General features: G+C 54.1%; 1 protein-coding gene across 8 annotated transcripts in view; it reads right to left on the bottom strand.

Moving 5' to 3' along the window:
• SGSM3 (small G protein signaling modulator 3) overlaps positions 1-14402 on the bottom strand; it is a 34533-nt gene that overhangs the window by 1562 nt on the left and 18569 nt on the right. The window contains exons 1-18 of one of the 8 annotated variants that reach the window (XM_082636379.1): positions 10797-11153; positions 8033-8151; positions 7423-7508; positions 6911-6977; positions 4664-4860; positions 4483-4590; positions 3540-3686; positions 3122-3317; positions 2617-2762; positions 2124-2348; positions 1729-1783; positions 1453-1580; positions 1198-1356; positions 1004-1058; positions 769-818; positions 444-596; positions 231-301; positions 34-82 (exon numbers count right to left, since the gene is read on the bottom strand). In XM_082636379.1, coding sequence (XP_082492505.1) covers positions 34-82; positions 231-301; positions 444-596; positions 769-818; positions 1004-1058; positions 1198-1356; positions 1453-1580; positions 1729-1783; positions 2124-2348; positions 2617-2762; positions 3122-3317; positions 3540-3686; positions 4483-4590; positions 4664-4860; positions 6911-6977; positions 7423-7508; positions 8033-8039 — 1899 coding nt within the window. In that variant the 5' untranslated portion in view covers positions 8040-8151; positions 10797-11153. Of the gene's footprint in view, positions 1-33; positions 83-230; positions 302-443; positions 597-768; positions 819-1003; positions 1059-1197; positions 1357-1452; positions 1581-1728; positions 1784-2123; positions 2349-2616; positions 2763-3121; positions 3318-3539; positions 3830-4482; positions 4591-4663; positions 4861-6910; positions 6978-7422; positions 7509-8032; positions 8152-10796; positions 11154-14402 lie in introns of those variants that run through there. The other 7 variants (XM_082636378.1, XM_082636381.1, XM_082636380.1 and 4 more) reach the window with 7 other exon arrangements.

Here is a 14402-nt window from a genome sequence, read left to right as displayed (position 1 = left end):
CTGAAGGCCTGTCCCGCCCACGGCCCTGCTTACCCGGTAGAGCAGCTCCTCTGGGGTCAGGACTTTGCCATCTTCATCCAACCTGAAAGGGGGGGACCAAAGCTGCCAGCGCTGCCCTGGTGGGCTCAGGCCACTCCCTCTCCCTCCTCCACCCCCAGCCCCAGGCTGCCGGGTGACCCTGCCAGGAGGATGACCCTGCCAGGAGGACACCGAGACCAGGGCAGGGTTACCTGTATGTCTTACACAGCACTAGGCGCGAATACACCGAGTCGAAGTCTCTCTCGACCTCCCGGCCCGCCGCCTGGGGGGCAGGGTGAGCGTCGGGCAACGGGGTAGGTACCAGGTCAAAGCCACAGAGTCCAACTGAGTTCAGGTCACCACCCCACCAGCTCCTGCCACCAGCTCTGCAGGGCACAGGGGCTCAGGGAAAAGGACTGACTCACCTCCTCGATGAACAGCCAGGGGTGGCAGGCGCCCCCAAGCAGGGAAGGCTTCTTCAGTCCGTGTTCAAACAGGGCCTTCAGGGCCGGGCAGAGGGTCCCTCGCACGAGGTCCGTGACCCCCTCTGTCACAGAATCGTCCCCCGCGATGGAGTACTGAGGGTGGAGGGTGGGGTCTGAGACACCCCAGCCAGCCCCTCCCTGTCCTCACAGCCACTGCCACAAGCCACACGCGCTTGGGACGCAGGCCCTGCAGGGAGGGTGCAGGCCTCGCGGGGCAGAGGTAGCAGCGGCTCCGGGGACGGGCTTGCCTCGTGCGCACCCTTACCTCCTTGCTCCGCTCGTCCAGGACTTCCACGAACTTTGCTGGAAACCAGCCTGTGGGAGAAGCAGGGCCCGTGAGGAGCGGGCGGCCTGGTGTCCTGATGCTCCCTGCAACAGGGCTGAGGACACACGGGAGCGACGGACGCCGCTGTCTGAGCAAACCCAGTGCCTGCTGCAGCTTCCCAGCCAGGCCCGCCTTCCCCTCGCCCAGCGCAGACGGGACCAGACGGAGGCCTCACCTCTCAAGCCATTCAGCTCCCCCACCCAGCAGTGCTCGTCCTTCTGGGAGATGATCTGCGGAGGAAAAGAGCGGGAAGCACAGCTCCAGTTGCCTGGCTTCGTCCTTGGCTGGGAGCTCTGGCCATGTGAGGGCTCGGCCAACCCGCCCGTGGCCCCGGGGCTGGCGGGACGAAGGCGTCCACTCCCCGCTCACCGTAATGATGTCATTCTTGCGGAAGCCCAGCTCGTCATCATCGTGGCGCTCGAAGTCCAGCAGGGCCTTGGCCCGGCGTGGGTGGCCGCGCGAGCAAGCCACGTAGTTCTCGTGGTCCCTCTGGTGGCTCTCCATGCTGTAGTCCGGGCTCAGCTCCTGCTGGGGGGGGCAGAAAAGCCCACCGCGAGGGGCCGCTCGGAACAGGGCTAGGGCCCCTGCTTGAGCTGTGTGCACAGCCCGGGACCTGAGGCTCACCACACTGCAGTTCTTGGGGTCTGTGCACTGGAAGTGGCGTGCCACGCGCAGGATGGCTTCCCGGAGGTCGGCCACCAGCTCCGTCTGCTTGATGTTCTTGGCCTTGAGCGCCTCCAGGTCATCCTCCCCTGCAAGGCCCAGAGAGCAATGGTGGCCGTGGCCCAGCCCGGCCCTGTCCCGACTCCAGGGAAGCGCAGAGTCCACATGGGGTGTGAGGCCAGATGCCCGGCTCTCGGAGCCCAGCCCAGCGCTTGGTCACCCGCGTGGAGTTCTCACCAAAGAGCAGCGACGTGATGCCAGACTTCCTCCGCTGGGTCCTGCGGCGGACAACCTGCAGGCGGGGAAATCAGGTCGGCGGCGGCCCCAGGCACCCGGCGCCCAGCCAAGTGGATGGCGCCCCAGCACTGGGGACGGTGAGCAGAGCCCTTCTGTGCAGAGGCCCGGCCGGCATCTCACTGGTGCCGCCTCCTGACATGGCCTCTGAGGCCGGCTCTGAGTCTCAGAAACATATCGTCAGTTCAAATCTGGGTCTATCTAGGTGGGTCCCGGCAGAGATGCACCAGTGACAAGGTGGTGGGTCCCTGCACAGCTGTGGTCTGGCCAGGCCGGGCCCTGGGTGCTGAGCTGGAGGGGACGGTGGTGAGCTGGGGACTCCTCCCTCACGGGCCCACCTGAGAGAGGCTGGCGGTGGGGCTGGCGCCCAGGAGCTGGCCCTGGTCGGCTAGGAGGTAGGCCAGGTGCTTGCGGCGCTGGCTCTCCACGGCCACGTCAGTGAGGGAGCCCGCCAGCCGCATGGCCTCCCCCAGCAGCAGGTCCGCGTCCTCCATCTGCGACGGTATGTCCGACAGCGTGTTGAAGATGGAGGCCGAATTCTCCGACTGGATCAGCTCCTCCTCCTGGGCCATGCAAGGGGGGTGCTGTCACTGACTGGCTGACCCCAATCAGCGGCCTCAGGCATGTGTGACTTCCCTGGATGGTCCAGCTGAGCACAAGGAGGCCCTGCCCCAAGAGAGAGACCTCCCTCCTCCCCGGGGCGTCTCCAGGGAGGCCAGGGCTCAGGCCACATGACACTGAGGCCCGGACTGGAGCAGAGGTGGAGGGAGGACAGACCCCGAGGCGGCTGCCAGGACAGCTGCATCTGGCACCCGGGGCTCCGGCCTTCACCTTGAGGCGCAGCATGCCCAGCGTGGTCTGGAACAGCACCAGGGAGCCCTCGTAGAAAAACAGGTCCCAGAGGCGCAGCAGCAGCCTGATGTGCACCACACTGGCAAAGGCCGTGAGGAACCAGTGCAGTGTGATGAGGGACAGCTCTGTGGACACAAACCAGAGGCCCTGAAGCTGGGACCAGGGACGGCCGGTGCGGAACCGCCAGAGAGGAGGGGCATCCCCCAGGCTCACAAGCCGTGGAGGAGGTGGAGCGAATCTCCCAAAGCAGCAAGAGGCCATGCCTGCTCCACGGCAGAGAGGAGGCGGGGCGTCAGGGACCGTCAGAGAACAGGAGAGCAACGAAGGAAGCGTGAGTGGCTGTCGTCAGACGAGCTCCTTTCCTTCTCCTGAGCTGCCAGCGCTGCCCGGTCCTCAGCTGGGTCCTGAGGCCTCAGATCTGCAGCACCTGAGCCAGAGCTCGGGACCCCTTGACCTCAGAACAGCAGTGGGCTCGGGCCCTTACCGATGTCATGCTCCTGGAGCAGCCTGTCCAGCCGAGGCAGGTACTGGACGATGAGGTGGCGCAGGAGCCGCTGGTCGGTCTGGACGCCCAGCAGGGTGGTGCTGAAGTAGGAGGCGGGGAGCAGGTCCTCGATGATGGTGCACATCATCCAGAAGGCGTCCTCCTCCTCCAGGAACAGCAGGAGGCAGGCAGCCACCTGGCCGGGGCAGGGGGGTAAGGGGCCTCTGCCCAGGTGTCCGTGCAAATTAGAAGAGGCACCCCCTCGGGGGTGACCAGTTAGAACAAGCAGCCTCTGGGCGGGGCGGGGGTCACACCACAGACCGCGTGCCGGCCTCAGGCTCGGAACCCCTCCCTGCTTGGGAAAACCCCCTTCACCCCCTCCTCCAGGCCTACTGCCCCCATCCCAGGCTGTGCTCACCATGCCCGTGCCCTGGCAGTAGCCGATCTCCGGGTAGAGCCAGGCCAGCGCTCGGAGCACCCTGCGCAGGCGGGGGACACCCACGCTGCTCCCGTGGGCGAAGCAAGCGTTGCTGGGCATGGTGCGCAGCAGGTCCTTCTCGATCTGCTGGCAGCCCCGCCCACAAGAGCCTGTGAGGTGCAGAGCAGGCGCACAGCCTCCAAACCCCTGACACCGGGACCCCCGGGAAGGAGGCCGGGGGCCCCTGTGTGGGGCAAACCTCAGGTTGGCTTCTCTCCCAGGAATGGGGATTCCTCAGGCTCCGGGTCAAAGTCACCCTCCTCCCTTCAGGATTAGAGCCCAGCTGGTGTGCAGCTGGTGCCACGTGGTCCAAGGGGGAGCCTCTAAACATAAAATTACAGATTCCCGGGCCTCAAGCCACAGCCGTGGAATGAGAATCTCTGGAATGAAGCCTGGAAACCTGTATTTAAAACCTCCAGGGGAGGGACTTCCCTGGTGGTCCAGTGGTTAAGAATCCGCCTTCCAATTCAGGGGACGTGGGTTCGATCCCTGTTCGGGGAACTAAGATCCTACATGCCGCGGGGCAACTGAGCCCGCACGCCACAACTAGAGAAAAGCCTGCGTGCTGCAACCAAAGATCCCATGTGCTGTAACAAAGTCCCGACACAGCCAAAATAAATAAATGAATAAATAAAACATAAAAAAAAATCTCCAGGGGATCCTAATGTGCACCGGTCCGGTGGCCTTTTTGACAATCCCTCCCCCCACGCCCCACCCCGCCTGGGCCCCCCCGCCACAGAGGGACCAGGAGGAAGCTGGCTGGCTCCAGGCACACGTCTGTAGGTGCAAGGACTGCCCAGGGCTGCCTCACGGCTGCCGAGCTCTCCCGGGCCCCCCCGAAGGGCCTCCCCCTGGCCCCCCGCCCCCCCAAACAGGGCCCCACCTGCTTGGCAGCAACGGTCTCGTCGTTGGCGCTGTCCTTCACGATCTCTCGGTAGGACAGCTCGGAGTTCCTCTTCTTCTGCAGGGCCCCAGAGAGCCGCATCCACAGCTGATGGGGGGAGCACGGCACTCAGTCCCCAGGGGGCCCCTGAAGCCCGCAGCCCCCGCGGGCCCTGCCTCACCTGCGGCCTCATGCTGTGGGGCACCCCGGCCAGCACCAGGGAACGGAGCTTCTCCGAGCGGGGCAGGGAGATGGCAATCTTGTCCCAGGTGAGGTCCCCCACGTCGTGGTTGTGGGTGAACTCCAGGTGGGCCTGCCAGCGCAGCCTCTGGGGGGGGTCCTCCAGCAGCTGGCCTGGGCGGGGGGCGCCGTCTGCGCCTGTGAGGGAGGAGGGAGAGCGATCCCTGCCGCCTGTGCCCCGAGAGCAGAGGACTGGGCTCTGGGTCTGCCGCCCAGATCTCACCGCCGAAAGCCAGGGCCAGCTTTCCAAACATCTCCCGTGGCACCCCAAACAGCCAGCGCGAACTCTTCGCTTTCACCCCCAAACCAGATCGGCGAGGCCGCCCCCCACCAGGTGCTCAGGCCCCTCCTCTTCAGAGCACAGGCAGAACCTCGGCCCTCTCGCCCCTCCGACTACGGCCCTAGTCCAAGCCACCATCTCTCGTCTGGGTTAGAGCGACAGCCTCCTCACCGGCCGCCTAGTCCTGCCCTGCCTCCCTAGAGGCTGCTCACAGCCCTGTCACAGCTCAGAGCCTGTCACCAGACACAGCGCCTGACTCGCGCCCTGCTCCCTCCACCCCAGCTCTTTCCCACAAATCCACTCGCCTCAGGGCCTCTGCACCTGTTATTCCCCTTCCTGGTCACACTCACTGCCTCACTTCCTCCCAGTCTCTGTTCAAACGTCTCCCACCTCCCCTCCTCTCCCAGCCTCTTCTTGCCCCCAGCATACATTTGTTTGTTTGTTTACTGCCTGGGAACTCACGAGGCCAAGACCACCTCTGGTTCTGTTCGAGGCACTGGGGATGCACAGTGGGGCGGGGCCACCCCACAGAGCCTCATCCTTACTCATCCTAAAGCCATGCCCTTGGCCTCCACTTTCTGAAACCTCACCTTCAGTGAATTCACATAAAGTGCACAAACTTTAAGTGTACACTTTGTTGAGTATCAATAAACAAATGTCTAAACACTGAACGCTGTCCCCATCAAGATACAGAATACTTCCATCATCCTAGAAAGTTCCCTGTGCTCCTCTCAGGCCCAGCTTTTACCTTCTGAATGTCTGCCTGCAAACTAGAGAACAAGGAAGACTCATCAGAACTGGGGATATGAGTGACCTGAAGATGAATGGTCTCAGTCAGTCAGTTAACGTCTGGTTGGTGAAAGGCTACCCTGGGTTCTGGCAGACAGCTTTCCAGCAGCCCACTCGGCAACAGCAGGTGTCTTTACAGTAGAAAATAATGGAAATGGCCTAGGGGCCGACTTACAGAAGAATGGTTATAAAAATATAATGACAGGGACTTCCCTGGTGGCACAGTGGTTAAGAATCCGCCTACCAATGCAGGGGACATGGGGTTCGAACCCTGGTCTAGGAAAGATCACACATGCCACGGAGTAACTAAGCCCATGCACCACAACTACTGAAGCCCGCGCGCCACAACTACTGAAGCCCGCGCGCCTAGAGCCCGTGCTCTGCAACAAGAGAAGCCACCGCAATGAGAAGCCCTCGTACAGCAACGAAGACCCAATGCAGCCAAAAATAAATAAATTTTTTTTAAATAAAAAAAAAATGACAAATCCATTATAATTACAAGGATAGAACACAGCTACTGAAAAACATGCTTTAAAGAGGTCTTAACTGACAGAAAAAATGCTCATGGAATAATGTTAAGAGATATAAGAGCAATATAAAAACATGTATATGATATCATCTTAGTTAAGAAAAGTTACATATGGATACACACAAAGCCAGGGAAAAAATACATTGAAATGTCAGCAGTTATCTTCAGGTTGTAGGATAATGGGTTAATTTGTTTTAATCTTTATATCTTGATGTACTTTTAAAATTCTCTATAATGAACATTATTGCTTTTAGTATCATATGAAGATCAATAAAATTAATCTTAAAAAAAAACCCAGGGAATTTCCTGGTGGTCCAGCAGTTAGGAGTCGGTGCTTTCACTGCCAAGGGCGTGGATTCAATCCCTGGTTGGAGAACTAAGATCCCGCAAGCTGCACAACGAGGCAAAAAAAAACACCCCAAAGGATTCCAGATACTTCTAACAGCATCACCATCAGATGTGGCTCTGTCCCTAATTCTGGAACATCTGAGTAAAACATCTAGAGCCCGAGGCCACAGCAGTGTAATCAGTCACTGGAGCTGGTCCTCCCCAAGGACAGTGGAGAGATTACACCCGAGGGGCTGTCTCACCTTCCTTGTCCACGCGGAAGCCGAACTCATCATAGCAGAACTCTGGTTGCTCCACTGCCTCTTCCTTCTAGACCCAGGAGTAGGAAGAGTCAGCCTGGGGCTGCATGCGTTGCTGCCATGCCTCCTAGCCTCCCTGACTCAGACCAAAGGCCACCCTTCCCTGAAGCTTCCGGGGTCATCACGCAGCTCCGGGGGCCACGACCCTCTTGAATTCTCCCAGAGTTTTCCTTGTTTTCCTCAGAGGTCAAAGATAAAATCAAGGCAAGAAACATGTTTTATGCATTTCTGTGTCCCCATAATACTGAGAGCAGAGTGCCATACTTGTTCCCCAACCTAATGCCCGATTCACAGGGAACGTGGAGCTAAGATGCTGTCTCTGATGGAGGCTTCTGACCCTGTGTGAATATGGGGGAGTGGCCCCCCTCCCAGGATGCCTGCAGCGGGCGGTGGGTCCCCTTGCGTGCCCCAGCGTGGGAGCAGAGCCACTGGCGCCCACTGGCTGACTGCTGTACCTGTGTGCACTTGGCCAGGATCTCCTGGGGCCACATGCTAGGAGTCAGGGCTGAGAAGGGGCCACTGGCAGAAGGTATGTGGCTTCCTAAAACCAAGGAGGACCAGGAATAGGAGATGAAGAAAATGCAGAGCATTCAGGGGGAAAATTCAAGTTGAGACACCCCCTCTCCCTTCCTCTCCCCCCCGTCCCACCCCCCAGAGTGCCAGCATTAAAGGACTGGACCATCTAGAGTGGGATGGATGGGGGAGGGGAGAAACCTAGCAAAATGCAACTTTCTGGAGGAAGGAAAAGGAAGCCAGCAGTGTGTTACAAGACATAACCAGACTTCATCTCCTTGCCTCTCCCTCCACCTGTGAGAGAGGATTTTCACACTGGAAGGAGAGGACAGGGATTCAGGGAAACTGAGAAGAGAGTTGCAGTAACTCTCCCAGATGCCCATCAGAAGCCTTCCTCCTTCTTCGACCTCTTACCTGGATGGTCCACGTGACCCTCGAAGGTCCGTGGAAAACAAGCCTGCTTCCCTCCCACTGGGGTGTCCTCCTGGATAAGACCCCCTTCCCCCTGGAGAGCCTGTCGCCCCATGTCCAAGCCAGGCCCCTGCCTCCCACCTGACATTGTGTGGAGAGGACAGGCAAGTCTTCTGTAGATCCAGACTCGGGAGTTTTCTATCCTAATATCTTACAGCTGGAAGGCTCCTCAAGCTTCATCTGGTCCAGAAACATTTGCCCTGGTAGGAGTGCAAAGAGGAAAGTCATTTAACGCAGCCCCTCTCCTGGGAGTCCTTTCTACCCGACTCTGATTTGCTGGCCCAGAGGTGGTGGGGAGGTAAATCCTGGCCACTGTTTGACAGGGAAGGAAAAGTCACACTTGAAAGAAAAAGCCTCCTATTCTGAACATTTCATCCGAGAGCATACACTCTGAAGAAGCTACAAAACTACTGTTCTCCAACAGCTCTGTGAGCCAAGATGAGGGTCTGCTCTGTTCCCATACTACTAAGGAAGGAGAGGATCACACAGACAGGCTTCCTGATGCTCTGTACTCAGGCAAATGTTTCTTAAAAAAGAAAACAAAAACCAGCCACCACCAAAACTTCCATGAATAGGTTTCTGAGCCAGAATTTTTGAGGAATCACTTAGGTACAACACTTCTGAGTCAGTACCTCCACTCACCCGACACCGACGTTTCCACTTCATCCACCAGTCTGCTCGACCACACCTTCCAGCACCTCACAGCTGGGAAACTAGGAAATTGCCATCTAAGTCTCTCACGTCACTGTTTAACCCCTGCCTCCCTCCTTTTTTTGTCCTCTTAAAAAATGACTCAACAATTAAAAAGACAAACAGCCCAATTTAAAAATCGGCATAAGGGGACTTCTCTGGTGGTCCAGTGGTTAAGACCCCACACTCCCAATGCACGGGGCCTGGGTTCGATCCCTGGTCAGGGAACTAGACCCCGCATGCCACAACTAAGAAGTCCTCATGCCACAGCTAAAAGATCCCGTGTGCCACAACTAAGATCCAGAGCAGCCAAAATAAATAAATAAATACTAAAAAGAAATAAATAAAAATGGGCATAAGATTTAAATAGACGTTTCTCCAAAGAAGAGACGTAAATGGCCAATGAGCAGGTAAAAAGATGCTCGACATCATTAGTCATCAGGGAAATGCACAGCAAAACCACAATGAGATTCCACTTCACACCCAAGAGGATGGCATACTGGAGACAAAAGTCTTTTTTTAAAAAATATTTTATTTTATTTATTTATTTTTGGCTGCGTTGTGTCTTCGTTGCTGCCCGCAGGCTTTTCTCTAGTTGTGGTGAGCAGGGGCTACTCTTTGTTGTGGTGCGCGGGCTTCTCATTGCAGTGGCTTCTCTTGTTGCAGAGTACAGGTTCTAGGCACGTGGGCTTCAGTAGTTGTGGCACATGGGCTCAGTAGTTGTGGTGCACAGGCTTAGTTCCTCCATGGCATGTGGAATCTTCCCGGACCAGGGCTCGAACCCGTGTCCCCCGCATTGGTAGGCAGAGTCTTAACCACTGCGCCACCAGGGAAGTCCCTGGAGACAAAAGTCTTAACAGCAGTGTTTGGCCATATGGGATGAATACACTTAGGCACATAGCTCCTGTTTGTCCTACAGTAGTAGGCACCTGCCGTTAAAACTTATCTTCAAAATCAAAAAAAAAAAAAAGACAACAGTTAGTGCTGGTGAGGATGTGGTGAAATTGGAAGCCTCCTACTCTACTAGTGGGAATGTAAAGTGGTGGCTGCTGTGGAAAGTACTCTGACAACTCCTCAAAAGGTGAAACACAGGGCTTCCCTGGTGGCGCAGTGGTTGAGAGTCCACCTGCCGATGCAGGGGACGCAGGTTCGTGCCCCGGTCCGGGAAGATCCCACATGCCGCGGAGCGGCTGGGCCCGTGAGCCATGGCCACTGAGCCTGCACGTCCGGAGCCTGTGCTCCGCAACGGGAGAGGCCACAACAGTGAGAGGCCCGCCTACCGCAAAAAAAAAAAAAAAAAAAAAAGGTGAAACACAGAGTTACCACATGACCCGGGAATTCTGCTCCTAGTTATTTACCCACAAGAAATGAAAGCAAGTGTCCACACAGAAACTTGTACTTGGATGTTCACAGCAGAATTACTCATCATAACCAAAAAAGCAGAAACAACGCATATGTCCAAGAACCGATGAAGGGATATATGAAATGCACAGAATATCCATACAATGGAATATTATTCAGCTATAAAAAGGAATGAAGTGCTAATAACACAGGTGAACCTTAAGAATATTATGCTTAGTTAAAGATGCCAGTCACAAGAGGATGAATATTGTATGATTCTATTTAAATGAAATGTCCAGAAGAGGCAAATCCCTAGACACAGAAAGTAGATTAGTGACTGCCAAGGTCTGGAGGAGAGGGGAAGGCACAGTGACTGCTAATGGGTACAGGGTTTCTATTTGCAGAGATGAAAAGTGTTCTGGAATTGGAGAGTGGTGATAGTTACACAACAGTATGAAATACTCAAACCACTGAATTATACACTTTAAAAATAGCAAACTTTGTAGCATGTGAATTATACCTCAATTTTAAAAAATTAAATAAGCCATCAACTGAGGCGTCAGCACGTGGGCTCCCTCTGACTTCCTATTTCTAGCCTGCTCCTATTAGAACAGGCAAGAGCCGATTATCACCCACCCGAGCTTCAACAGAAATGCAGTTTGAGGGGTGGCTTTCTCAGCCTTTTTCTGAACATGAAGGCTTTTACTTCTAACTGTGAAATCAAAGGAAGGTAACATAAATGGAAGGTAACAACGGAGATGTGGGTGAAATATTTTAGGACAAGTTGTCTTCTAGGTTTTGGAATCATATTCACCTAGGCCTAGACCTCCTTTCGCCATTTTTCAGGTGATGGGAGCTCAGAGTTGACAGCTGTTGGCCTCGTCTCCTGTGTGCTGTCTGCTGTTGGGAATTCGGGGTAAATGAGAAGGGTCAGGTGAGTGAGAAAGAAACAAAAAAGGAAAATTAAAGAGCCACTCCGAGGGCACCGTGAGAAAACATTACCCTATGGACCCTTGACTCCAGCGAATGTTGAAAAATGGGCACGTGAAAAAAATCCCAGTTCTCTTTAAAGACACACTTGCAAATCTGGGGCCAAACAGCTTGTCCCAAGGGCAGCTCAGCTGGGTCACCAACCTCTACTCCTGCCCCCAGACACACCCTGACTGGGCCACATTTGGGCTAAATGCCCATTGTGGAGGCTTTGATGCCCAGCTGGGAGGGAGCCCTCTTGCTTCCAGACAAGCCTTGCTGAGAAACAGATGGCAGAACCCGCTTCCCTAATGGGCCAGCCATCCTAGACTTGTCTGTCTGTTCTGCGTGAGGAAAACGTAATGTCTTCCTTCAGTATAACAGGTATGCAGGGCCTGGTTTGAATCAGAATTCTGTGCTGGATGGAGCAAGTATTTTAACATTAAAGGGACTGAGCTAGAAGTTCTTAAAATCATGTCATCGTTCAGTCCTCACAGCATAATCTGAAGCAGACTATCTCTGGTCCTCACACATGAGAAAACAAGCCTAGAAGAGATGCACGTACAGTCTCCCAAATGGACCCTGATAACTGTGCCCCCTGCACCACCATGCTCCCCCCACCTCCAACTGGGGAGATGATGTCACTTGGCCACCAGCTTGACAGTGCCAGGAAATAACCCCGTGCTCGGTCAGGCCACCGCCGGCCTGGAGCCCTGGGCAGGCACACTGCTGTGGCACCAGCGTCAGGAGGGCAAGGCTTCTGAGCTCATCCTCTGCCACCTTTGTGCAGAGGCCGGACGGCGAAGTGAAGACCTCTCCAGTCAGACAGATGTGGATTCAAATCCCGGCTCTGCGGCTCCCCCCTTCTTATAACCTTGGGCACGTTCACGTCACCTCTTTGAGGCTCAGTTTTCTTCTCCATAGACTGGAGTAACAGTACCTACATCTCACAGTGGTTATGAGGATGAAGTGAGAACGCAAAGAGCCCAGCACACTGACACAGCAAGTGCTCAGGAAGCATCAGGCAATTAGCAGGAGTCCTCAAAATTTCCAGAAAGTTACTGTGAATATCTGGGCCCTCTACACTGAGGTTTACTCAAGGCCATATGATACTGCTGATATCCAGCCATTACAACCTGTAAAAACGACAACTTCGCACGGTTCAATGTAACACGTGCCAGCTGGGACTGACGCCTCAGAGGTAGTGATTTGGCTGTTTTTTCCAGAAGGGCAGAGAAAGTGTGGAGGAAGCAGGTGTTGTCTGTAAGTGGAAGAAAGGAGCTGTCTCTGGCTGTGGAGGACTGAGGGGGCTGGGAAGACAGTTCTCAGTCCGCAGCTCCCCTTCCCAGCCTTGGCCTGCCCCCCTCACTCATTCACTCAATGGTTACTGAGCACCGCCATGAACACACATGGTTCTAAGGGTTGAGACACAACAGTGAAAAACCAAAGTCCCAGCCATTACATCACAGCAGAGAATCAGACAACGAACATAAAAACAGCTGTGTTAGATGGTGCTAACTACGGTGCTCTGAGGAAAATAAAGCCGTATGAAGGTATAGGAGAGTCAGAAGAGAGGAGCCATGTAGCTAACGTAGTCAGGAAAAGCTCTTTGAGGAAAAGGTGACATCCAAGCAAAGACCCAAACAAAAGGAAGTGGGAGACCAAGTCCTGTGGCTCCTGAGGGAAGGAAGATCCAGGTAGCAGGAGCAGCAGCTGGGGAGGAGGAGGAAGCACAGTGGGAGGCGCAGCCGGCTCAGGAGGGCCTTGCAGTGCAGTACAGAACTGGAACTTATTCTCCTTACAGGAAGGTTCTGAGCAGAGGCAAACCTGAATCTGATTTAGGATTTCAAAGCTCTCTCTGGCTGCTGTACAGAGAAGACTGCAGGGCAGGAGGGGGTGACGCAGTAGGAATGATGTTGGCTTTGCTACCATGGGGACAGTGAGAAACGGTCAGATCTGGATATAGTTTAGTGAGTCTCTGCAATAATACGTATATGCCATTTCTCTTACCAACTACCCCCTAGTCCCCAAGTTCCCAACAGGAGCCAGAAATGATATTGCTAATCTGGGCAGGCAGGTTTTTCCAGCCTCCGGTCGCTATGGAAACCTTCCTGAAAGCAGCCATCTGGGAGCTGGCTAAAGCAGCCACGTCACTGGCGGCCCTACTGTTGTCACAGGGGTACTGAGAGGCAGAAACTTTTGAAAAACAAGAAATATACTGGAGGCAGATTAAAAGACTGTCATCTTTAAGCATGTAAATTTTTAAAATGCCTTTGGATCCAGTAACTATTCTCCTGGAAACTTATCTTAAGGAAATAGTTCAATAGACGCGAAAAGGTATGTACATGAACAGGTCTACTTCAGCATCATCTATACAACAAAAACATGAGGACAATTTACATGTCAAACATTAGGGGAATTAATCAAATCTGGGTATACTGACACAATAAAATGTGATTTAATCATTTCATATTCCAGTTATGGACTTCTGCTTTTGGCCAAGATGGAGTTACACGGACTGGATTTACTTTCCCAACCTGAACAACTAAAAAGCCAGAAAGATACACGAAACGATGGTTTTCAAACACTGGATGACAGGCAGCACAGGACAGTGAAGCCTGAGAAAGAGAAAACAATTGAGCTGAGCCTTGTGATGGCCCGCTCCCGCCTGGAGAGAGTCTGCAGCCAGGACTGGGCAGCCAGGACTGGGCACCCAGGAGGGCACAGGAGCCGAGTTGAGAGCTAGATGTGGCCAAAGCAGGCTGAAGTTGTGGAGCAGAGACTTGCACAGAGAGCTCCAGAAATCTGCAGAGAGCACCCCCAAATCTTCATGTGAATACTGGTCAGAGCGTGTGTGTGAGGAAGCTACCCAAGGTTGGGAAGAGAGCACCTGCAAGCAACACAAGGAATAACACCTGAAGCTCACCCTACCGAGTCATTGTGATGTATTTTCCTTTTCAGAAACTGTGAAATGCAATTTGCCCAAACTCTGTTAAGAATTTTTTCATCTATGTTCATGAAGGATGTTTGGTTGTAGTTTTCTTTCCTAATAACACCTTTTTCAGGTTTGGTATCAGGATGATATCTGCTTTATAGAATGATTTGGGAAGTAGTCCCCCCTCTTCCATTTTCAGGAAGAGTCTGTGTAGAAACTGGTATTGTTTCTTCCTTAAATGTTGAAAGGAAATCACCAATGAAGTCTCCTGTGCCTGGAGTTTCCTTTATGGAAAGATTTTCAACTATAATTTCTTTCATAGAGATAAGGATATTCAGATTATCTTTATTCCTCTTGAGTGAGTTTTTTCTTTAAAATAAATTTATTTATTTATTTTTGGCTGCATTGGGTCTTTGTTGCTGCACGCAGGCTTTCTCTAGTTGCAGCAAGCGGGGTCTACTCTTCATTGAGGTGGGCAGGCTTCTCACTGTGGTGGCTTCTCTATTTGCAGAGCAC

The sequence above is a fragment of the Mesoplodon mirus genome (genome assembly GCF_964341445.2).
Source record: "Mesoplodon mirus genome assembly, chromosome: 11".
NCBI classification, from domain to species: domain Eukaryota; kingdom Metazoa; phylum Chordata; class Mammalia; order Artiodactyla; family Ziphiidae; genus Mesoplodon; species Mesoplodon mirus.
Note: the sequence above shows the minus strand (reverse complement) of the source record. Positions and strands in the feature narration are given on the sequence as shown.